This window comes from Juglans regia, chromosome 8 (genome assembly GCF_001411555.2).
Source record: "Juglans regia cultivar Chandler chromosome 8, Walnut 2.0, whole genome shotgun sequence".
NCBI lineage: Eukaryota > Viridiplantae > Streptophyta > Magnoliopsida > Fagales > Juglandaceae > Juglans > Juglans regia.
Genome location: NC_049908.1, coordinates 11041722 through 11067508, shown reverse-complemented (window position 1 = coordinate 11067508; position 25787 = coordinate 11041722). Strand labels below are relative to the sequence as shown.

General features: G+C 35.9%; 2 protein-coding genes across 3 annotated transcripts; both read right to left on the bottom strand.

Moving 5' to 3' along the window:
• Window positions 1-3992: 3992 nt before the first annotated feature.
• LOC118349292 (epoxide hydrolase A-like) lies at window positions 3993-12239 on the bottom strand. Of its 2 annotated transcripts, XM_035693440.1 has the most exons (5): window positions 11775-12239; window positions 11296-11523; window positions 7822-7837; window positions 4485-4490; window positions 3993-4228 (listed from the first exon to the last, which is right to left on the bottom strand). In XM_035693440.1, exons 1-5 carry the CDS (start codon window positions 12237-12239, stop codon window positions 3993-3995), a joined length of 951 nt encoding a protein of 316 aa, XP_035549333.1. The 2 variants fall into 2 exon arrangements, with proteins under 2 accessions (XP_035549333.1, XP_035549332.1); XM_035693439.1 differs by lacking the exons at window positions 4485-4490; window positions 7822-7837 and adding an exon at window positions 9097-9105 and having other exon boundaries at window positions 3993-4230; window positions 11285-11523.
• Window positions 12240-23889: 11650 nt separating this feature from the next.
• On the bottom strand, window positions 23890-25502 carry LOC108984624 (epoxide hydrolase A-like). Its single transcript, XM_018956647.2, has 3 exons — window positions 24967-25502; window positions 24604-24842; window positions 23890-24341 (listed from the first exon to the last, which is right to left on the bottom strand). Exons 1-3 carry the CDS (start codon window positions 25429-25431, stop codon window positions 24095-24097), a joined length of 951 nt encoding a protein of 316 aa, XP_018812192.2. The 5' UTR covers window positions 25432-25502; the 3' UTR covers window positions 23890-24094.
• Between the last annotated feature and the right edge of the window lie 285 nt (window positions 25503-25787).

The window sequence follows — 25787 nt, the reverse complement described above, 5'->3', positions numbered from 1 at the left end:
AAACAATTTGGATTTTAACTACAATGCTTCATCAAATATAGCTAACTACAATTGCTTCATCAAATATTAAAATATTAGTTTCTCACTCAAAGCAAACAAATTAAATTAATTAGAATATAATTAACATTTAACATTTAAAATATAATTATTATTAACATTTAATTGGTAGAACTATAAAATGTGATAAAAATTAAAAAAATTAATTATTAAAATAATAATATTTTATTATTATATAGAGAATAAATAGATAATGTAGTGTGTGGATTGAATTTAAATAGAATAGATAAATCTAAATTTATGTGATATTAGCTAAAATTTGAATATGCATTTGGTCAATCCAACGAGAATGCTTTTAGACTTTCTAGTTGCCAACCGGGTCTCAGGCCCTTTCTTCAAAGGTCCTTCCTTTTCAGACAAGATCAACTCGATATGGCAGGGTGATGACAGGTTCTTCCTTCACATGCCAGCGCCCTTGTCCATTTGAATGCCTATTCTTCACTTGGGCAGCATTAGCCAACTGAGTCTGATTCCAGCCACCGTCATAACTGAACAAGCCATCCCATACCTGCCGCGATAATTTGCAATCCTGCAATAGTTTTTCCTAAAACTCGACTTTTATTTGCTGCGAACGAGATGGGTAATGAATTTTTCCAAAACCATTTCATTGTCATATTTTCACAAACATCAAAGCTAGAATACCTCATCCTTATCCCTCACTCTCAATCTTAGAAATTGCCTCTTTTCTTTAGCGGCTGTCCCTGCCCCTCACCGCTGGCAAACACTGCCCATCTTCGACGGTTGCTTCTCCTCTAGTCGTTCACGCCATCTCCCCTTCCCCCATCGCGAGTGGTGGGGCACAACAAAGGACCACACTGGGATCATGAAGAGATATGTTGGAAACCAAGCACAGTGGGAAGGACTGATAGCAAGAAGGAGAAGGCGAAGATGAGGGAGAGGTAGAGGAGGGTCATTACCACCATCTTTCACGGCTTGTGAAAGCACGGAGGCTACCACCTCTCCCCTCACTCCAACATCAATGAGGTCCTCCGGGAGCTCGCCAAGGAGGCAAGCTGGATCTTCCAGCCCGACGACACCACCTTGCTCTTCTTTGTTTTAAGGGTATGAGCTGTTGTGAGTTCTGGAGAATGAAGAGCTATAGAGTAACCGGAAGAAATGGGGGAATTGTGCATGGGGGAAAGACGAATGAATGAAATCATGAAAGTTTGAAATGGGGGAAACAAATTCGCAATTTTGGTAAAGAATGAAAACAGTGTCGTTTTGCAATTCTACCACGTGGGACGCTGTTCTCTCACGATTTCCCTAATCGATTACGAATAGATTTTATCTTAAAACCATAGATTCTCATCATTACAAGTTTTAAAATTTTAAAATAAAATATAATAAATAATTTAATTTTTTTAAAATTTTAAAATAAAAATAATTTAAAAATATTTTCAACTTTAATTTTTTTATCTCATCTAAACTCAATATCCAAACTATATAAATCTTAATTTCTGTAAAGCCTCTGGAAGCATCTTTTATGTGTAATTACCTTATTGCCCTATACTAATTCAAGGGCGCTGATTGTGCTTGTGGGCTTAATTCTTACGTTGGGTTTGATCTTTTGTTGGACTTATCTTAAGTGGGGCAGGGGTACTGATTTTCACGTAGGTTTGGTTTTAGAGTTTTGCTACACAACTTGCACCACATTTTTTACTTTACATTTTTTTAAATTTTTTAAATTTTTAATATTTTTTTTTAAAATTTTTTTTAAATTATTTCAAATTTTCTATTAATTATTTATATAATAAATATTTAATAAAAGAAAAAAATAATAAAAATTAAAAATAATATAAAGTGTAGAGTTTTAGGAGGTTGTGAAGATTTTTTTTTTGATTTTATCGTGTTTAGAAACTGTTTTAATATTTAGGTGGGCTGACTTTCTTGTGGGCTTTGGTTGTAAGCTGGACTGATTTTCCCTAATTGGGCTGGGTTCGAATTTTAAGTTAGGGGGCAAATCTTACTTGAATAAGTATATTAGCCCATACACCTTATTTTTACAGAAAATAATTAAGGGTATATGTAGTATTAAATGATTAGAGACTATTTATTATATTTTACTTATGAACCTATCATCTAATATCACATCATAAGATGATGAGAGGATGATGAGAAAATGAATGATGAATAGATTTTTTTCATAACTTATATAAGTGGTACTACTATGCCTCCTCAAACATTTTTTAAACATGTTTAAAAATTAAAAAAATACTAATACACTATTAATCACTTCCTTAACTATTAAGAAAAAAATATTTAAAAAAAATTTAAATGCATGAGTGGTCAAAATGAGAAATCATAGTAGCATTATTCAACTTATATTGCTGAATGCCAAGTATTAATCAACTACAATGATTTTAATATTAAGTATTATTAAGTCTATTTTATGAACCAAATGTTTCTACTGTTATTTTATAGATTTAGATAAAAATATATTTCTTAATAATTATAATTGAAAGACTAAATATATATATGATATTACTATTTAAATAATTATATGATAATAGTAGTTACTAATATTAGCATATATCTGAATATTTTATTAAATTAAATTTCATGATATGCATTTAATTACGTAGAGTATTACGACATTTTTTTTTTTAAATTTAGTAACGTTTAATATTTCGTATAGGTAACGAGCTTTGATTGTTTAACTTTATACCTTCTCATCACACTATTTCTCATAGCCCACCAAACAAGGACAATGACCATTCTAAGATTCTAGATTTATTTCATGTAGGAACATTAATTACTGTATATGCAAACCATTGTGGTGCAGGCTTCAGAAAAAGAATGGATCATACACCTTGGTGTGGAACTAGTTGAATTCCAGCAACAACGGCATAAGAGATTCAACGTCCTGTCCGTCCATCCCGTCATTGAAACAACAACACGAGCTCCAAGTATGTGTTTCCCTCAAACTGCAAAAAGAACATTTTGTTAACTTAAAAAATCATTTGCCTGGTATATGCTGTTGCCAGGAAGAATTATTATATAATATGAATTCCCTAAGTTTACTAGTCTATTTTAACGTTTTACTGTGTAACTCAATACTTACGAGTACAATCTATATTCAGTTTATCCATCCATGTATTCATATAAATGTTTGCTGGTATTTAGTTTTATGTTTATGTACATTGCCCAATAATAATTTATTGATCGGTTTTGCATACCTTTTGAACTTTCTTGTTCATTATATACTAGCAGGCCGTAACCCAATAAAATCAAAATTCTTGTCACATATATATATCATTACGCTATATTTACTGTAGAATAGATACATCGGTCTTCCATATATATTAGATGTGATAATTATATTTTTTAATTTGTTTTGTAATATTATATATCTGCTCTACGGAGGATTTATATATATATTTTAGTAGAATTGTTTTTCTTCCAACTGGGTAAATGTGTCTTCACTATAACAAAAAAAACCTTTTGAGACGATTTTGTTTTGGAATGAAATGAAAATCATCCCAAAAAGTAAGATTTAGGGACGAATTTCATATTTCGTGCCAAAAAAATGACGGAAGATGTATACCATTCGAATGGTATGGTTAGAGATGAAATATTTTATCCTTAATAATGAAACCGTTCGAATTTTTTTCATCCCAAAATATATTTTGAGACAAAATGACTATAATATGAGAAACAGCTATCAGATGCTCAAAATTGGACGACGAGGAATGACCTATGAAATGAATATTTGTAAGTCGACTGCATGGAGAAATTAAAATGGCATGATTTTACTTGCACGTAGATCAAGAGTTGGCGTTGGCGTTCATGTTCATTACACATAATCAGCATTACATGCAGTTTGCTTATTTAATTGGTTGGCTTCATAGATCATGGGAGAGTACTCACCCAAGGAAACTAAACATGACCCTACAGCCCTCGACTCGAAAACGCTTTAATTTCTCGCACATGACTCATCAGAACTTGTTGATAAATTCATATATGTGTGCGCTAACCTCATCTGCCTTTTCTTGATTGATGAAATGAGATACTCCTTCCATCACAACTACGTCTTCCAAACATGGCACATCTCTCTTGAAACCGCCGCCGCTTATATATTCCTTGACACCTGGGATGTTGTAGACGATATCTTGGTCTCCCACTATGAACTTGGCTGGCACTTTGATTTGTAGTCCCGTCCATGGTGCTGTGAGTATAGAGAAAATATACTGCAATGAATTTCAATGAATAAATTCCCACACTTTTCATTGATAGAGATTGTCCAATATATACAGAGTAATTGACAGACTATTTTGGAAACTAAGTAACGGGAATGCTGAAATTAAGCTACTGTTACAATATACAACTAAGGAAATAAAATCAGTTTTGATACAGAATTTATGACAGAAGATTGAGCTGATCATGTGCTGTTTTTGTGCTGTTTTTCTGCTTGAATGGTTTCCACGCATGCTTCCCTTATACGCCCCCGCAAGATTGTGCTTCCATTGGCAAGGCCAATCTTGTTACGTAACCATTCCGTGCGTTGTTTTGACAAAGGCTTTGTTAACAGATCAGCCAATTGATCTTGAGTATGGACATGCTGAACTTGGAGACTCCCTTTTTGCACTAAGTCACGCACAAAGTGAAGGTCGATTTGAATGTGTTTCATGCGCGAGTGATTGACTGGATTAAAGCTAAGATGGGTGGCACCAAGATTATCACATAACAGTAGAGGAGGTCCTTTTACTGAAAATGCAAGTTCTTTGAGAAGAGTGGACAGCCACATTGTCTCGGAAGCCGCATTAGCTAATGCCCGGTATTCAGCTTCTGTTGTGGATCGTGCGACAGCTCTTTGTTTCTTGGAGCTCCAAGAAATAGGATTAGAGCCCAAGAAGGTAATATAGGCAGAAGTGGATGTGCGATCATCTACATTTCCAGCCCAATCGGCATCAGAATATGTCTTCAAAACAGGAGATGCAGCTTTGTGAATCTGAATACCATAGAAAATGGTTTGTTTTAAGTAACGAATGAGTCTCTTGGTTGCTGTCCAGTGATTTGTAGTCGGCTTGTGCATGAATTGAGAAAGTTTGTTGACTGCAAATGAGATGTCTGGACGAGTGAGAGAGAGATATTGAAGGCTGCCAATGACGCGACGAAATTCTGAGCTGTCCACAGCAGCAGTACCATCGACCAACTTGAGAGATTGGGTGGTAGAGAGAGGTGTTGAGACATCCTTTGCACCACTCATACTGGTATTAGCTAAAAGCTCACGAACATACTTGTGTTGTGAGAGAAATAACCCAGCCCGAGTAGGGATCACTTCAATCCCCAGAAAAAAATGAAGTGAACCCATATCCTTGAGAGAAAACATGTCACCGAGCTGTTTAATGATGTTGTCTACAAGGATTGAATTATTTCCGGTAATAACAAGATCATCAACATAAACCAGGAAATAACAGAGATTTGAGCCATGGTTGTAAATAAAGAGAGAGGAATCAGCTTTGGAATTATGAAATCCCAGCTGAAGAATAGCACTTTTCAGTGCTGTGTACCAGGCCCGTGGGGCTTGTTTAAGCCCGTAAATAGCCTTTCTCAGTCGGCAAACATGGTGAGGTTTGCACAAGTCTTTGAACCCTGGTGGTTGTGTCATAAAAACTGTTTCAGTTAAATCACCATTTAGAAAGGCATTATTGACATCCATTTGTCTCAAATCCCATCCATTCATGACAGCAATAGATAGCACAGCTCTAATAGTTGCTGGTTTAATAACAGGGCTAAAAGTTTCTTTGTAATCAACACCAGGACGTTGATTGTAGCCCTTGGCAACTAGGCGAGCCTTAAATCTGTCCACTGACCCATCGGCTTTTCTTTTTACACGGAAAACCCACTTACAGCCCACTGGTTTACAGTTTAAAGGAGGTAAAACAAGATCCCAAGTCCCATGTTTCATTAAAGCCGTGAGTTCATTGGACATGGCCTCACGCCAGTGAGGTTGCGACACGGCTTGACTCACACTCGTTGGTTCTATGATCTCAGGGAGAGGATATTTGGACACAGTATGGATTTGTTTGGGTTTGAAAATCTGATTCATGGATCTTGTGGTCATGGTATGGGTGCGTTGGGAGGGATTATTGGGTTGAGGGTTTATGACATTCGGGTTGGATGAAAAGGGATTTGGTTCGAGAATGGGTTCGACGCAAGCATCAGTGGAGTGTGGCGGCAAGTTTAATGGAGATGCAATCATATTTTCATCTAAGTAAGAATTCGGATCAGTGGAATTGGAATCAATATGATGCAAGGAATTGTGAAAGGAAGAGCTAGAGGGTCCGAAATTACCTGAGGGGGACGCAACAATGGCAGGAGGACCTTCCGGAGGTGACCAGGATGGAGGTGCGCCGGACTCCATTGATGAACTGCCTTCAAGGTGCTGGGTACCGAAAAGGGGAATTAGGGATTGGGAATTTTCTGGATGTGTTTGGGCTGGCACGGACGACGCGGGTTGAGGGAGTGAGGAGAGGGTCTGAGTCTCGTCGAACAGCACGTGCCTTGAGGAAAAAAATTTTTTTGTGTGAGGTTCAAAGCACTTGTACGCGTTTTGGGTTGGTGAATAGCCAAGGAAAAGACATACTTTTGATTTTGGCTGCATTTTGTTTGAATTATAGGCTCGGGTGAGAGGATAGCAAATACAACCAAATTTTTTTAATTTTAAATAATTTGGTGTTTGACCAAAGAGGGCTTCAAAGGGAGATTTTCCTTGAAGAAGAGGCGTGGGTTGTCGATTTATGAGGTAAGAAGCTGTTTGAAAAGCATAGGGCCAATACGAGAAATCAAGATTTGCATCATGAAGAAGGGTAAGGCCCGTTTCAGCAAGATGTCGATGACGACGTTCAGAGACACCATTTTGTTGTGGGGTATGGGGAGCCGTGGTGTAGTGAGTTATGCCATGAAGCGAGAGATAGGATTTTAAAGCAATAAACTCACCACCATTGTCGGAGTATAAGGTTTTGATTGATTTTTGAAAGCGATTTTCAACAAATTTTTTGAAGTGAGGAAAAATAGTAGAAACACCGGATTTAGTGGCCATTGGATAAAACCATATATATTTTGTATAATGATCAACAAATATAAGGTAATATCGAGAGCCATCAATTCCGGTATAACTAGCGGGACCCCACACATCGGTGTAAATAAGATCAAGTGGCTCATTACTTTGAAGACTAGTGTCACGAAAAGGTTGTTGATGGGCTTTATTAATAGAACATGAAGAGCATAATGACGACAATTTTTTATTGGATGAAGTAGGAAGAGAAAAATTCTTAACAAGATGATGAACAATTTTAAGAGAGGGATGCCCAAGACGCTTGTGCCATCCATCAATAGAAGTCCGTTCATGCACATTAGCAACTTTTTGTGACGGCACCATTGATTCCGGGAAGGTATAGATGCCATTGTTACATGCTCCTTTTAGTAGAATCGCCCCCGTGATCTTGTCCTTCACAAGAAAATAGAAAGGGTGAAATTCAACAAAGACATTATTTTGTTTAGTGAGGTGATGAACGGAAATTAAATTTTTGCAAAGATTAGGAACACAAAGGGTATCACGCAATATAAAGGTGCGATGGGGAGATTGTAAGGTCAAAGAACCAATGTGTGAGACTGCCAAACCTGAACCATCACCAAGAAGAACTTCATCAGTTCCATCATATTCGGAATGAAGAGATAAATTGGAGAGATCACCCGTAATATTATGAGAAGCAGCCGAATCAAGCAACCAATTTTTATCCTTTCCGTTTGAGGTTGTGGCACAATTGATAGAGACATTCTGAGAATTAAATTGTGGACAGGCTTTGGCAATGTGACCCAACTGATCACAAAGTTGGCATTTGGGCTGGTAACGGCAACTGGAGTTATTGGGCCTGCCAGAATTTGCGTTGGAGCGTCGTCCATCGCGTTGAGTGCCATTACCTGGGCTGGATCCGCGAGGCCCACGAGAGGAATCAGATTTCTTGGAGGACCACGAGGAATTTCCCCCTTGCGCGGACTGCTTCGTCTTCGTGAAATTGGCTGAAGCAACCAGGTGCTGCGTTGCAGCTTCCAAGCGTCTGAGATACGCTTCATGACCCACCAGCAAATCGTGCAGCTCTTCAAAGGCGAGAGAGGATTCTCGGGCTCGGATGGGTGCTGCGATTTCCCGAAAATCCGGACCTAAGCCATTTAATACATAGAGGGTTAGGTCATCATCCGAAATTGGATGATCAATAATGGCGATTTCATCAGCCAAGGCTTTCACCGCATGGAGGTACTCCGTGATTGATCGATTTCCACGCTGGATTAAGGTGAGTTCCTCCTTTAATTGCATAGCACGAGTGCGTGAGCGACTAGCATATAAATTGTTGAGCTTTTTCCAAGCTTCATGGGAGGTTTTTGCTGTAGCAATGAGTGGGGTGATCGACGGGGCTGTAGAGGCTAGAAGGGCACTTAGGATAAGTTTATCCTGTCGGATCCAATGGATCTTGCGCAGCTCATCAGCGGCGGTGCCAGCCGAAGTGGGGCACTGAAGGGTGCCTTCGGCATAATCTAGTAAAGCATAGCCAATAAGGAGTGCTTCAAATTGAGCACGCCATTGAGGAAATGTGGAGGGAGTCAACTTTTCATTGATTTGTGCAGTGATGTTAAGAGCAATGAGAGGTTTTTCTGCTGCGGAAGGAGGTTGGGTATTGAGGTTGAAGTTTGGGTTTTGATCTGAGGAGGAAGACATGGTGGTAACTTGGATCGGTGACTCGTTGGATGGTGGCTCTTCTGATACCATATAGAGAAAATATACTGCAATGAATTTCAATGAATAAATTCCCACACTTTTCATTGATAGAGATTGTCCAATATATACAGAGTAATTGACAGACTATTTTGGAAACTAAGTAACGGGAATGCTGAAATTAAGCTACTGTTACAATATACAACTAAGGAAATAAAATCAGTTTTGATACAGAATTTATGACAGAAGATTGAGCTGATCATGTGCTGTTTTTGTGCTGTTTTTCTGCTTGAATGGTTTCCACGCATGCTTCCCTTATAGTGAGCTCCCAGTTTCTGCCATTTGATACAAAGTTTACGGTCCCAAGTAAATACATTCTCTGATGGAGTTGTATTTTGTAGTCCTAGTTTCTGTCATTTATACATCACGACTGTATGTAGTATTATTCATATACAAACTAAGTTTAAAAAATGTAGACAATCTCGACTTGTATAAACAGCTCATATTTAACTTTATATATCAATAATGTATATGTGTACTATATAATATATTTATAATTTTATATAGACCCAAAATTGGTATCTTGAAATTTTTGGATAGAAATTATTTCTATGTGATAAAGATCACTCATATATATATGCTTCGTTATTAGGTAGCCCAACTTAAATTGAGGACTAAGGTGAAAATTTTAGAAGACCTTTTTAATTCCGATACAATAATGTAATAAACTATATGTTAATACAAATACTAATTTATATTTTTTGCTAAATAATTACACTATAGTAATTGCTTCGGTTTTTCCTCATTTAGTTTTTTACTTAATTACGTTAATAAATTCTTCTTTTATATAAATTAACAAGGTTAATATATAGTTATTTATAATTATTAATCAGAAATAGTTTTCTTAGAACTTTTTATTTTTTAACAGTCTTTCTAATTCTTTTAGAGAATTTCTTTCTTGGGGCCTTCAAATATTATTTTCTAAAGAGAAATATTTTAGCCACAAAACGATTATACAAAAATAAATTCACAAACTGATGTGGATTGATATAATACATTAGATTGTAAGGTTACTTTAATGTAAAGAGATCTAACGCATCACGTGAAGCCACATCAGTTTGTGGATTTTCTTTTATGTAATCTCTTTGTGTCTGTAATAATTCTCATATTTTTCTTAAGATGAGCAAGCATTGAATAGTAAGGGGCCTTGGGCAATTTCCTAACTTGCCTGCATTGGGCCGGTCCTATTCATTATAAAGACAATAATTTCTTAATTTCATTACTTCCATAAATGCAGTAATATACGGTAGCTAGCCTTTTGGAGTGAAGTTCAGTGAGTGGGTATCCCAAGATACGCATAAGCGGTTGAGCTAGTCTCACATTTCTAGAACTACTGAGTATGAGGCCTTTCCGTCGCCCTAAGAAGCCGTGGGGGAGCCATAATTCATATGCAACTCATACAGAGTGAAAAACCTATTTCTCCTCGGGGAAGACAAAAATGCAGCTCATATAGAGTGAAAAACCTATTCCTCCTGTTAGTAGACAAAAAGCAATGGGATAATCATAAATCTTATGTGGAAAACACTATAGACACAAAATGATTCCACACACTGATGTGGTGTGATACGGATAATCCATATGATAAGGATAATGATAGGTGGTATATGAGATTCCATATTACTTGGGAAAGAGAATTAGTTCTTGCGCTTTATAAAGTTCCAATTGGACTCCAATTGTATCATTGACTAATCCTTTTAGAGTATAGGCCATGTGGTTTGGGCCTTCCATTGGAACGTTACAAATGGTATCAAAGTCTATCCCAACCAGAAATATTAGACTTGAGTCGTACTACCTAGAATGAACAAGCCCAATGAGGACATCGAGAATTTAAGGGAGTAGATTGTGATACCCCATATGACAAGGATAATAGTAGGTAGTGTATGAGATCCCACATTGCTTGAGAATGAGAAGTTCTTGCTCTTTATAAGGTTCTAATGAGGCTTTAATTATATCATTGACTAGTCCTTTTGGAGTATAGGTCATGTGGTTTGGGTCTTCCATTAGAGCGTTACACATGGTGCCACGTCTGTCCCCCACCCCCCACCCCCGCGGCCGCTTTTGTCTTCTTTCTAATTGTTTCATTGAGAAGTTTTTGCTTTCTTCTTTCTCATCATCTCTCGTGCCTCTCCCCTCCCCCCTTTCTCTCTCTTTCTCCGTCCTTCCCGTGCTTGCCCTGGTGGTCCGGGACGACCTCAGGACCGACAGAAGCGAAGGTCCAAGCAGCACTGCCAGAGGAGACATGGGGGCTCATGGCAACTCCCCATGGACGGGAGCTCGGGAGAAGACGAGCACAACACATAAATAAACTTGAACTTGTTTTGAACAAAAAAACACACGAATAAGTTTGAATAAACAATAATGATTAATATATTTGAATAAACTTTCCGTAGATATGCATTAGATAATACTCATAAAGGAATCGATCGACACAAATTAAAGATGCTTGAAACTTACAGGTGGCTAACTCGGTAATAGTTCAATCCTCCGGTGAAACCTGTCTGCTTAAATTTGGTGGCATAATAATTAATATCTTCTTCTGACAACCAAGAAGGCAATGCATCTGGTGTTGGCAATCCTCTAACTCCCACTTCTTTAGGTATCATCGGAGGATTTGGACCAAAAATAGAAAAGAATTTCTTCATTAGTATTGAGGTATCGACACAAGCAAAATCTTCTTCAGCTTCTCCAGGTTCCTGCAGGCACCACAAAATTTGATTAAGATAGAATATTTGTAATCGTAAATCATGTAATTATTGTATAATCACTTTAAAAAAAATGACGTTTATATACTTTACGATTTATATAGAATTACTCTTTAATTAATCTGAGCTGTTTCGAATTTGTTGTATAACGGCGATTTAAACTATTTGTAGAAGTTTTCGATAGTCAAAGTGAATCAAAGAGATGAAAATCGCCCAAAAATTGAGTTGAGATGATAATTTACCTGAAACCTCAAAAAGTAATAATCATCACCAAACGAAGCCCTGAAGCCTTCCGCTAAATCTAACGTCGGGTTCCTGGGAAAAAATGGCACGCTCAGGTTGATCACAACTTTGATTCTATCCAGCCTGAACCAACAGAAGTACCAGGCAATCATAGCTCCCCAGTCATGGCCGACCAAGAAGACCTGCTCGATGCCAAGCTTGTCAAGAAGGGCGATGAGGTCTCCGACGATGTGGAAAGCTGTGTAAGAGGCAGGAGAGAGTGGGGCGTCGGTGTCACCATAGCCGCGAAGGTCGGGGGCAATGCAGCGGTAGCCGAGGGAGGAGAGGTAGAGAAGCTGGTGTCGCCACGAGTACCAGAGCTCAGGGAAGCCATGGAGGAAGAGCACCACCGGGCATGTCCCTATCGATGCCACGTGCATGTTTATGCCATTGGTGGTGACTGTCGTGTGCTCTATTTTCTCCATTTCTGAACTCAACTCAACTCAACTCACTTCAATATCCAAATCCATCCCACAAATTACACGTCTGGGCTTTGCTTTGCGCTTCTTATCTCCCACTTAAAAACAAAATTAAAAAAAAAAAAAAAAACAGAAATTGTCGTATTCATGTCTATACGGTCTATGAAGGTTCCAGATCGATGCTGTTTGAACCGCGGCTGCTGATGGCTTTTGAAAAAGAAATTGTATAATTGACGAAGATATTTGATAATATAGAACTTTATAAATGGAGGTAGTTTATTATGGTACATCATTTTTGTAAATATATTTTTATTTAAAATAGACCTAATTGTGATATATATATCAAATTATATATAAAACTGTTGTTTCGCTAAATATTATCAACTTTTTCAAAATTTTATTTTATAATATATCAATTAGGATTATAAAGTTTTGCTAAATCTAGCTTAATGACTTATGAAATAAAAATATATTTACAAATATATCAAATTATAAAACTGTTGTTAATATTTCAAATTTTACCGAACATGAGACTTTTCAATTGCGAGTTCTATTTGGCCATCAATGGCGGCTAGCTCCATGGACCTCATAAGCAAAGTTCCAAGACTTACGAAACATTCCACTACTACAAAGAGTTGGCCGGCCGGGACCTCACATCTTACAATTATTGCTTCTATCTAGTGATTTCATTTAAGAAAAATTTATCTGCATGTTAGTTATTGATATAATGAAAATTATGAAATTATGAAATTTAAAATTTAAATTTTGTATTTCAAAATAAAACTGATAAAATGAGTAGTCTTGTTACTGCCTAAAAATAGCACAACAAGCCAGAATGGGAGACAGAGTTATTCTCGACCTGCTATAGCAACTCGGGCCTCGATTGGTGTGGTTTGGAGCCCCCGGCAGTGGTTCGATGCCGCTGTAAGGTGTTCATGCGTACATCCATAACAGTGAACAAAAAATAAAAGCAAGAAAAGTCAAAGAGAGAGATATACTCAGATTTACGTAGTTAAGGTCTACGTCCATGGGGCGTTTAGGAAGGAGAAATCTACTATAATATGCTTGTTTTACAGTCTCTCATCCTCACTATACAATAGAGATCAGAGATCTATTTTCTGAGGGAGATGTTGTCGTTGGAGAAGCTGAAGCCGTAGTCTCACCCAAAATGTCCTCTCGAAAAAGCTCTCCCAAGTCCCATTTGAAGTGGTTTGGTCTCTTTCCTTTATCCTATGCCCCTTGTCTTCTTTATGTCACATCCCCTCTCATTTATGTCACATCTCATCTTTTCCCTCCTGACACATTTTCTTCCCTCAACCTTTTGTTCCCTTATTCATTCTCTCTTTCTTCTCTCCTGGTGAGTCCCCCCACCTTGGGTTGAGCTTGGAGACCCATCATGGGTTGAGATATTTATCTCATCCAGTTGCCTGCTACTGTTATGGCCAATTTGCTCTGAAAGAAGGACATGAGAATCTTCAAGATAAAATATGCGATAGAGCTAGTCCGTAGAAATCTATAAAAAAATAAATTTTGGGAGTGGGTCCCTAGTTTTTTGTTTCGCTTGCTTTAAGTGATAAAGATTTTCAAGCACAAGACTAGGCGGGAGATAGGTTCGACCGCGTAAGGTGCGAGCATAGAGCTCGGCTTTGGCGAGAGATGTACACAGTCTCATAAGGTGCTATCGCGAAGCTCGGCTTTTATGCGCGCGAGGTTGGTTGGGCAGTCAAGTGACTTGCCCGCCTATTCGGGTGCCTAGGAGGCCGGACGGTCCCTAACATTTCCCACTTATTGACTCATTATGAAAGTGGTTATATGCTAGGTAGCCGAAAGACTGGACTCACCTTGTTAGCCGTCGTAGACTTGAGGGAGGTCAAACAGTTCGTAAGACTAGACTCAACTTATTGCCTTGAGGGAGGTTGAGCAGTTTCTAAGATTGGACTTGCCTCATTGACCCTTGTAGAGGTGAGGGAAGTCGAGTAGATCTTCTGTATGAACATCTGTTATTGTCGAAAAGCGTATATTCATCTGACGTTTTAGTTTTTGAAGGTGTTGGTGACTTTTCCATTTTCGTTGTGAATTGCTGTTAACGTTTCCATTTTGCCTTCAAAGTTAGAATTTGTTTTTAGTATCCCACGCAACGTGGTTAAGGAGCCCGTTGACCCTCTGGGTCCACCTTAGATAGTTTTAGAGCCCGTTGACTTATTCTTGAGTGTAACTTGCTAGCAGCGGTTATGGCACGAGTGCGGACACCCATCGTTTATAGGTGGAGACGTCGTCCCAGGAGTAACATTGGCAGTGCATAAGGTTGAACCAGCCTTGTTGACATGGCGGAGGTTGAGCACTTCGTAAGACTGAAATCACATTGTTGACCCTCGTAGAAGTGGGGGAAAGTTGAGGAAGTCGAGCATTTCGTAAGACTGGACTTGCCTCGGTGACCCTCGTAGAAGTGAGGGAATTCTGGAGGAGGTCGAGCAGTTCGTAAGACTGAACTCGCCTCGTTGACCCTCGTATATGTGAGGGAACTCAGGGGAGGTCAAACAATTCATAAGACTTGATTCACCTCATTGATCCTCATAAATGTGAGGGAACTCGGGCGGAAGTCGAGTAGTTCATAAGAGTGGACTCGCCTCGTTAGCTCTCGTAAATGTGAGGCAACTCGGTCGAATGTCGAGTAGTTCGTAAGACTAGACTCGCCTCGTTGGCCATCGTAGGTATAAGGGAGGTAAGTAGTTGGGGCACTTAACCAGGCTACAGAAGCCAAACCGGTCAGCATAAACATACCCCAATCATAAGTGTGAAATTTGCAAACCTAGATCGCTTTACTGGAGTTTGGCAAAGGTCAGAGACGCGCCAGCGAGGCCTGTGGTCAATCAGGTTTCGGCAATGACGAAGGTCTGGGGTGCCTGCGTGTATGTTAATACGAAGAAATTGACTCCGATGGAGACACATTGAGACTCACGAGTGTTGCCCGATTGGGGCTGTGTAGCTGGTGTTTCGCGTTACAGGAATCAATTATGTTAGTCAAATGAAATATACATAAGTTTTAAAAGAGACAAACCAGTGTGTTTTAGCTTCTGTAGCCAATTTTGTTTTATTGAAATAGCTCACTGCTTGTTGCTATTTCTTCTCTCTCTCTCTCTGTTTTTCTTGTGGAGCATTGTGGCTGAAGAGGTGGCGGGCCCCTAGGCCCACCATGTGTGTCCCAGGCGTGTCTTTGTGTGCCCCATGCATGTACCGTGCACGGTGCAGGTTGCAAGCGTGGAGCAGGTGATCGAGAGAGGTGAGGCCGCAATGGCCGAGCAGTTGTTCTCTGAGCGATTTCTGTCTGTGCAGTTGTAAGTCCGAGGTATACATGGCTAAAATATTTTCTGTTCGTTCAGTTCATGTCTGAGATATGCATGCTGAGATGTTTTGTGTTTGTGCAGTTCATGTCTGAGACATATATGGTGGACATGTTTTGCGTCCGTGTAGTTCATGTCTGAGACATACATGGCGGAGATGTTTTGTGTCTGTGCAGTTCATGTTGAGACATACATGGCAGATATATTTTTACTACTATTTACAGATTATTTGAGATCACTTCACTATCCAAACGTAGCCAAGTCTTTATTTGGATACATATGAACAATATATATGTGTGTGTGAGTGATGTAGTACTATATAAATATATTTTTCTACTGCTCAAAAATGATTTCTCAAAATTAATTTATAGATAAAGTAATCACAAGAATGGTAGTATTAATAATGTTTTTATGAAAAAAACTCGTATACATGAATAAAATATACAATATTTTTGGATTTAATGTTTATAACTTCATTTATAAAGTTTAATTAATAATAAATTAATAATAATAATAATAATAATAATAATAATAATAATAATAATAATAATAATAATAATAATAATAAAAAATTACTTAGTAAATAGTGATTGCTTATATGATTTCAGAGTGATCAAGTTTAAACTCATTAACAAAATCAAATAAGCAAATTAATCAGTCATGAACATAAAATGTAACTTAATAATAAGTTCAAGTTTAATTGCATGTGTTAAAATAAACTTAATGAATATATCTAAAAATTCAATACTTGACTGGAGTGCCGCTCTACTTCCAATTCCAATAGCTATATATGCATCAGATAAGAGAAATATTTGGTCTATCCAAAAATCTTATAAAAGTACCGAACTTACAAACTGACATGCATGACTTTATGTAAGACGTCAAATTATAAAAGCCTTTTTTTATTGTAAATATATTTATTATTTTGCATCAAATTACGTTAATTTATAAGTTCATTTGTAATATCAACAAATTTAGCAATTCTTGCGCAATAGTACTTATAAAAGAAGCAACAAAAATATGGTTGCAACTTACAAGTCGCTAGCTCGATCATAGTTCGATTCAGTACTCGCCCGGTAAAACCTATCTACTTAAATTCTATGGCATAATACTGAATACTTTCTTCAGAACCCCCTAAGGGCAAGGTACTTGGAGTTGGCAATCCACTAAATCCTACATGATCTTTAGGTATAATCAAATTAGACTGTAGACCAAAAACTGAGAATTGTTATAAATGTATATATAAACTTGGTTGATGATCATTTAGATTCCATATCTTAGAATCCTAGCCCATTTATGTATAAACCTTTGGAATTTCTAAATTCATCAATGTATCTCATTAATTCATATATAACTCTTTCATATTTTGTATCCTCCTATGCCTATAAAAGATGGATGCCTTGAGGATTATTTGTATAACACAAGAATTAAGCTAGAAGTGAATGATACTGAGAGCCTGAATAGCTAAGGTTATATTGCAATCATTCTATTCTCTTGCCACTTCTCTTTAATTTCACAACATGTTATCAGCACCAGACTTTAGCTAACCGTTATGTGCTTTTGATCTTTGGTAAGATACTTTCGAAAACATCTCTTGGCCATTGTAAGTTTCTCTTATATAAATATTGATATCCGTTTATTGGAATATAAATAATTTTATAAAATCTTGATATGATTTATGTATAGTGTATAATGTTATCATATCAATAGGATGAATATTCTTGTATTTTATAAGTTAGTTCGATTTTAAATATTTCTTTCTTATTCAATACTTAATATATTTGTTATATAGATTATGTCAAATCTTATAAAACCCAAAATTTGTTCCCCTCGATGTTTCTTCAACAATTATTATCATGGACCCTTGTTGTTGAGATTCATCTTGAGGAATAAATCTTGGAAATACTATTAAGGAAGGAAATGAAGCATCCCTCTAGGATCTAGCTAAAGCAACGACTGTTTTTGCCACCATCTCTGTGAAAATATAAGTACCTTAAAGCTCATTATGATTGGATGCACACGAAGTTATAAGATTATTAGTGAATACAGCTTTGCACTTTTTTTTTGTTTTTAAAAGAATAAGTTCACTATTAAAATTGTGTAAAGAAAATGCTACTAATGAGAATACGTTTGAAATGAAACATATAACAAATTAATGCCTCAAATGTGATATTGCAACAGCAATATCGAGTGCGAAAGTTCACTAAGTATTTTGAACTAATATATTGTTTACTAGTGACTGGACTAAACAATGAGTTATTAATGAAACCTCACTAGTGTCGTCTAACTGGTTCTACTCAATTCCCTAAACTAAATGGAATTTGTTCGCATAAAAATATATCTGCAAGTGCACAAATTTTAACAAGTAGTAAAGTGTTTTAAAGAAAACAGTTATTGAACTCACATGAAATAATTATGCTATTGAATATTGAAATTGACTAAATTAATTATTATTTGGAAAACCGAAATTTGAAGAATAATTTTTCTAAATTAAACTGAAGAAAAGAACATTGAAATTAAGATTTTAAAAATAATAAGAATAGATCTAGAGCATTTGACTTTACCTAGCAAATCCCACACAATTTATTCTTCCTTTTTATAGAATCATAATTATCCTAAGTTGATGATAAAAATCTCTTAACTATTCAATATTTTCTCTCGAACAATACCAAAAATATCTTAAACTAATAACTCCATATCTCTATGACTAGTCGCGGTAAAGCAATTCTGCTTTCGCTCAACTAATGGTGTTTAATCCTAGAGCTTTAATCACAAATCACATTTCGGTTTCAGTGCAATCCAAAAAATCAAACAATAGTTAGCTAGAAAATTATAAGCATTAAGAACAAGGAATAAACACTCAATCATGAAAATATTAAAAATAAAATAACTTGGAATATAAATTGTGTGTTCAATGCTAGACTATATCGAAGCTCTAGAAAATTCATAATGGAATTAAAAAGAAAAAGAATAAAACTAGAGTTCTTCGTTGAAGTCAGTTGATGAAGCATGCAGCTCTTGCCTCTGCCCTCCAGTTTCGCCTTCTCGAAAGAATACTTAGAGAATAAATTCTAGAACTCTAAATTCAGATTTATACTCTAAAAGATAAAAACTTTCGAATCCGATTCAGAACTCTATTCATCCCACAAGTCGAGATTAAATAGATGTTGAAATTCAAATCTGAAAACAAGATAACTGCGGCTATTATCTAACTTAAAGATTTAGAAATTAGTTTCTAAAGATAAATGTTAACAAAAAAAGAATTATCTCAAGAATAACGAGATTATCTAAAATGGAAGATTCAGTGATATGTGGCTTGAATATTGGAGCTTGGAAGGATTTGGTCGCCAATAGATTGATTGCGGAACTCGGATTTAGTGGTCAACTGTAGATTGATCTCAGTCGGGATGAATTATCCCATTGAGTAGATGCTGTGTGCGTTAAATATAACTGGCATGCAGGTCACAAATGAACGGGCGTAGAGGTCACAAAGATCACACAACCCTCTCCTCGCCTACCAAGTGGAAAGACTCCAGACCAAGATGAAAGATTGTTCTCGTCTTTTCTAGTTGTTGTCCACGATGTCGTTCAAGTTGGTTGTTTAGACTAGTCGCCCAATCTAACCGCCTAGAGCCTTGTTGCCAAATCTTCGAACCTTCTGGTTGCGAGTTTCCTCGCCTACCAAAAGGTAAGTCTTCTCACCTTTGGCAAGAGAAATCTTCCTCCTGCCCACGGGACAAGGCTCCTCGCCCAAATCTCATTGGCTCTCTTCAAATCTCACTACCTCTCATCAGTTTGGATCCGTAGTCTCTTCTTTTATACCAAAATACTCTCATTTTGCACTAAATCTTTTCATTCATTCAAATCCAAGAAATAAAAATATGTAGAAAAAAAAATATAATTAATAGTATTGAATAGAAAATGGCACTTTTAATAAATAAAATAGTGATAAAAATCACATAAAAATAACACTTATCAAAATCTCATTTCTCATTTCGTTACAATAAAGGAAATTTTGGTTGTGGGTGTGGGCATGGTAGAAAAAACTATTGATATCAAGGGGAGTGTAGTCAAAGACTTTCAAAAGAGAAACGCTCCATTCCACCAGAAGTGGAACCATATTATAATAAACAAAGATAAAAATAAAGGATTGCAGAATAAACTCATAAAGAAATATGAAGCTAAATGTCACTGGTATGGTATGAAAAGGACATTTGGTCATGTATATATCGTTCATCTAAACATTTGGTGAACCTATATTAAGCATTTATGAAGGTCAAGGAAAAAATAGTCGAAATGAATTTTGCCGACCAAAAGGATCTAGAAGATCATCTAATTTATTTTGCTCATCCTACTAAGATGGATCTAACTTATCTTGGTATTTCTGATTTCATTGTAGATCCAAACAAAGACAATGATCTTTTGATCAATGATGCATATGACCATAACAATTAGTTTTATTTCATTATTATATAATCACATTATGTTGAGTTTTTTATCTTTCAATATATCTTGTTAAACTTTCTTTTACATTAATAAAATTTTATACATATTTTGGTTTATAAAGAGATATGGTTTCTTTTGATGCGTTGTGCAATTCCAATATGATTGGTGAAGATCTATATCTGGCAGATAATTGTACATCATACACAATTTAAAGATAAAGAAATATTTTGAATATATAATATTACAACTTTGCTACGTACAACCGGTGTGTGCAACTGTCGTGCAACCGACTGACACAGCTGGGTCCAATTTTTTTTTCCATCTTTCTTCCTCCCTCTTTCTCTCTCTTTCATTTTTCTGTCTGTTAATGGAAACTCAGAAGTTGTTCTCTATACCCCCATTTATTTCTCTATCAGTTTCACTGTACCCTAGGCCCCCTCTTCTTGTTGTCATCCCAGTTGCTGTAGCAGCTTCTGTTGCATCATCAGCCCAGCCATGATCCTCACAACAAACCCGAAGAAGATTTATCGACTTACCAGGGCGAGTTGATACGTTTTTGGAGATGGATATTTTGGTCAAATATTTGGTGGGTGTGCAACTCAGAACGAGTTACTTGGGAGAGAAAATTGTGGTGGTGAGTCTAACATGCAGAGTAAAAGAACATATACAATGGTGAAACTTTGTGAGGTCTTCGAATGTTTGAAGCTCAAAATCATTACAACAAACATCACCGCTTTTTCTTGGAGGCATGTGAAAACAGTCTTCGTTGAGGTTAGTCCCTTTTCTTGCTTTATATCGATCTGTTGCATAAGATTTCTCTTCTTTCACAATTAGTTAACCACAAATGGAATACCGAGTTGCTAAGCACTAACAAGATTGAATTTTTTTTATTTAGTTTGGGCTCGTGGGGAAGACGAAGGGGGCTTTGTTACTGTTCGTCACTTCACTTATTGAATTACAGGCTTTGTTTCTTTTTTTAAAATGAAAAATTTCCCTTTTTGGTATGTTAATTAGTACAAATATCATTTGGTTGACATTCAGATGGATAAGACTTCGATAATCAAAGATGCCATTGAATATATCTAAGAGCTTTAGGAACATGAAAGAATAATCCAACCTGAGATAATGGAGCTTGAGTCGGGAAAATTGATGCAAAATCCAAAACCTAACTCCTCACCATCTCAGAAAGAGGAGAATAAACCCGTTGAAGTAAACACCTCTGATGTAGAAGACGAAGGAGCCTCTATGCTGGAAGATGAGCTGGAAGATGCAGGAACAAATGTGCTTGTTCGATTTTGTGATGAATGAATGGTTGGGAAAGATGAAGACGTTGAGACGAAATGTGGAAATAAGAATGAATGGTGTTGAGATAGAAGAAATGGAACTGTCATTTCTATTTAATGCCACGTGAGATGCTGTTACGCTCGATTTCTTCCCGCAATTACCTCCAGTATTTTTCATAATATTAAATAGAGCTAACGTCATTTGATTCATTCAACCTAATTGAAAGTTTCGGAAGATCCAATATCATGTTACCAAGATAAGTTTGCAAACTATTTATTATTTTAGATATTAGGAGATCCCCACAGTATGGTAGCATTATTAAAGAGAGAGAGGGAGTGAGAGTAGAAACACTTTGGACAGAAAAAAATGTATTTATTTATTTGTTCATAAAAACCAATGAAAGGATAGTAGAAGCCACGCCAATTCTCTGCATCTCTATCCATTTCATAGAGTAGGAAGTTTTCTATATTTAAAAATGAGCTTTGCTACACAACCTCCACCACACTCCACACTCCACACTTTTTTAAATTTTTTAAATTTTTAATATTTTTTTTAAATTTTTTTTTTGAGTTTATTCTTTTTAAATTATTTCAAATTTTTTATTCATTATTCATATAATAAATATTTAATAAAAGAAAAAAATAATAAAAATTAAAAATAATGTGGAGTGTGGAGGTTGTGTGAATAGTAGGAGGTTGAGTAGATTTTTTGTTTAAAAATAGGGTGATACTACAGCCCCGCTGGGTTCCTGCTGACTGCTGAGAGCTCTCACTAAGGGTGTAATATTATTTTATATATATTTTATTAAGTAATCTTTAAATATTTTAAAATATTTTTAAAAAATAAAATAAATTTAAAACATCGTTAAGAAAATATTTTCTTAATTAAAAAGTAAAAAAAATATATATTAACAAATACTTTTTTAATCACGAAGTAAAATAAAAAATTATAAAAAATTATTAAAAAATACTTTTTATAATTTTTTATTTTATTTCATAATTAAAAAAGTATTTTTTTAATAATATTATGATTTTTTTAAAAAAATATTTAAAATGATCATGCTACAGTCCTGTTGGGCCTCCCGTTGGGCTTAGTATATATTTTTTTATGTGTATTTTTTTAATTTATTTTTTATATAAACTTTTTTACACTTTTAAATATTTTTAAAAAATAAAATAAATTTAAAATATCATTAAAAAACACTTCTTTAATCAGAAAATAAAAAAAATATTAAAAAATATTTCTTTAATCACGAAATAGAATAAATATTATTTTTTATTTTATTTCGTGATTAAAAAAATATTTTTTAATAATATTATAATTTTTATTTTATTTTTTTTAAATATTTAAAATTATTATAAATATCTATATAAAAAAATTAAAAAAACACATATAAAAAAATATTAGAGCCGAACGAGTGCTTCAGGAGAAGCCCAACGGGACAATTAGTATTTTTCCTAAAGAAAAACACTATTTTAACTCTTTATTTTATCCACTCTATTTGATATGGCTGACTTTTTTTTTATTTAATAATTAAAAAAATAATTTTAAATATATTAATATATATTTTTCTAAATATTTAAATATATTAAAAAAAATTTTACATTGAGCAGTACGCCAGCGGTCAACGCGGGCGGCATAATAGGCTCATAGCCGCACCCTTTCCTTAAAAATATTCTTGTGTACGGTGTCCACGGCAAGTTTGAGCTGTGAACGATAAAAATGTAAAATCAATCTACAGTACTAATTAATATTTGTGATACACTGCTCAGAGTTGACTTTTCTACCGACTTGTGAATGTCAAAAAAAATTACTCCGCTTTACCTTGGATGAGGGAGGCTCTTCCCCAGTAAATGAACAGACCACAAAGTTTCATCGATGCGTCTAGGGTTCAAATGTACTATTACCGGAAGGAGTTTTATTTTATATTTTATATTTTTTAAAATTTTTTTAAAATTTTTTATTTTTTATTTATATAATAAATATTTGATAAAAAAATAAAAAATAAAAATAATATAAAGTATAGATTATTAAAAGGTTGTGAAGATTTAAAAAAATTAAATTATTTATTATATTTTATACGAAGATTTAAAAAATATGTAATGATAAGATGAAATGAAAATTTTATATTTTATCTTGTATTCCAAACCTGTCCTAACTCTAATTCCTACAATTTTTTTCAATCCCGATTCCGATTTCAAACTCAAAAATTTCAGACTCTAGTAAGAGTTGGAATCATCGGAATTTTGCCCACAACCCTGATCGCCGGCCATTTGTAATGAAGTTGTATTATATATGCTTTTGCATTTTGTTAAAAAGTATTTTGGTCCTTTCCAATAAATTTCATTCATCATTGAGAGTGTTTTACTAGTTTACAATGTTGGAATTAGATGTGGACTTTATTAAACACCTTGGAAACAGCTGAAACAGCCCATTATGTTGACATCTCTCCGTAAATCGAAGGTTGAGCTGAATGTTTAAAAAAGTCTATCATGTTGATCATATATTAAATACTTGCAAGCAGCTATCAGAAATAGTTCGCCATTTTCTGGAGAAACACCAGCAGAGCCGAGCTAGCTACCAGATACTTTACAATATTATTTAATTCGTTAGGCATAAATAATATAATAAAATAACACCATTGTTGATTTGCTCAGTACACATAATCAACATTACATGCTTATTTAATCCCTTAATTTGGCTTCATAGATGGGACACTCACCCATGGAAACTAAACAGAAAACATGACCCAACTCATAGTCCTCGACCTGAAAATACTTTCTCGCACACTCAGAACTTGTTGATAAATTCATATATGTGTGCGCTAATCTCATCTGCCTTTTCTTGATTGATAAAATGAAATACTCCTTCCATCAAAACCACGTCTTGCAAGCATGGGACGTCTCTCTTGAAGCCGCCATCGCTTATATATTCTTTGATACCTGGGATATTGTAGACGATATCCTGGTCTCCCACTATGAACTTGGCTGGCACTTTGATTTGTAATCCAGTCCATGGCGCTGTGAGCTCCCAATTTCTGCCATTTGAGACAAATTTACGGTCCCTAGTAAGTAGAATATTCTCGGATGGACCTATATTCTTAGTAAAACTTTACAGCCCTAGCAATTAGAAGCCATTATACAAACTAATTTAGATCACAAACTCGACTCCTATATATAAACTCGTGTATATATATATAATTTATATGTATATTTGTACTATATGAATATATTTATAAAGACACAAAGTTGGTTTCTTGAGATTTGTGAATTATAGTTCCATACTCCGGTGAAACTTACAGGTGGCTAGCTCGATAATAGTTCAATCCTCCGGTGAAACCTGTCCGCTTAAATTTGGTGGCATAATAATTAATATCTTCTTCTGTCAACCAAGAAGGCAATGCATCTGGTGTTGGCAATCCTCTAACTCCCACTTCTTTAGGTATCATCAGAGGATTTGGACCAAATATTGAAAAGAACTTCTTCATTAGTATTGCGGTATCGACACAAGCAAAATCTTCTTCAGCTTCTCCAGGTTCCTGCAGGCACCACAATTTAATTACGGCGATCTAAGGTACTATTTGTTGTATTTTCCGATTGTCAAATTGAATCAAAGAGACGAAAATCGCCCAAAAAAATGGAGTTGAGATGATAATTAATTACCTGAAACCTGCAAAAGTAATAATCATTACCAAACAAAGCCCCGAATCCATGAGCAAAATCTGACGCCGGGTTCCTGGGTAAAAATGGCACGCTCAGGTTAATCGCAGCTTTGATTCGATCCGGCCTGAACCAACAGAAGTACCAGGCCATCATAGCTCCCCAGTCATGCCCGACTAAGAAGACCTGCTCGATGCCAAGCTGGTCAAGAAGAGCGACGAGGTCTCCGACAATGTGGAAAGCTGTGTAAGAGGCAGGGGAGGGCGGGGCGTCGGTGTCGCCATAGCCGCGGAGGTCCGGGGCGATGCAGCGGTATCCGAGGGAGGAGAGGTAGAGAAGTTGGTGTCGCCACGAGTACCAGAGCTCAGGGAAGCCATGGAGGAAGAGCACCACCGGGCCTGTCCCTATCGAAGCCACGTGCATGTTTATGCCATTGGTGGCGACCATCGTGTGCTCTATTTTCTCCATTTCTGAACTCTTATAACCTTTACCTCTTTCTTTGTTCAAGACGCAAAATACACACGTCTGTGCTGTGCTCTGCATTAAATAAAGAAGCCTCTGGTCACATGATAATCCACCCAATTTATTAAGGCGCGTTTGGATTGAAAAGATATAAATTTATGTCGTTCCATCTTTACTTAATAAAAAGATTGAGAGGAATAATAAACAATAAAAATCGTGCTGTCAAGATTTTTAAATCAATTAATAATACTTTAATTTCTCCTTGAAGAATCAAGATGAATCTCCCTCCTTATATCAAAAAAAGTCGTGCTAGACTTCCTCCTTTTTTTTTTTTTATGAACGGTGCTATTCTCACCATTGAG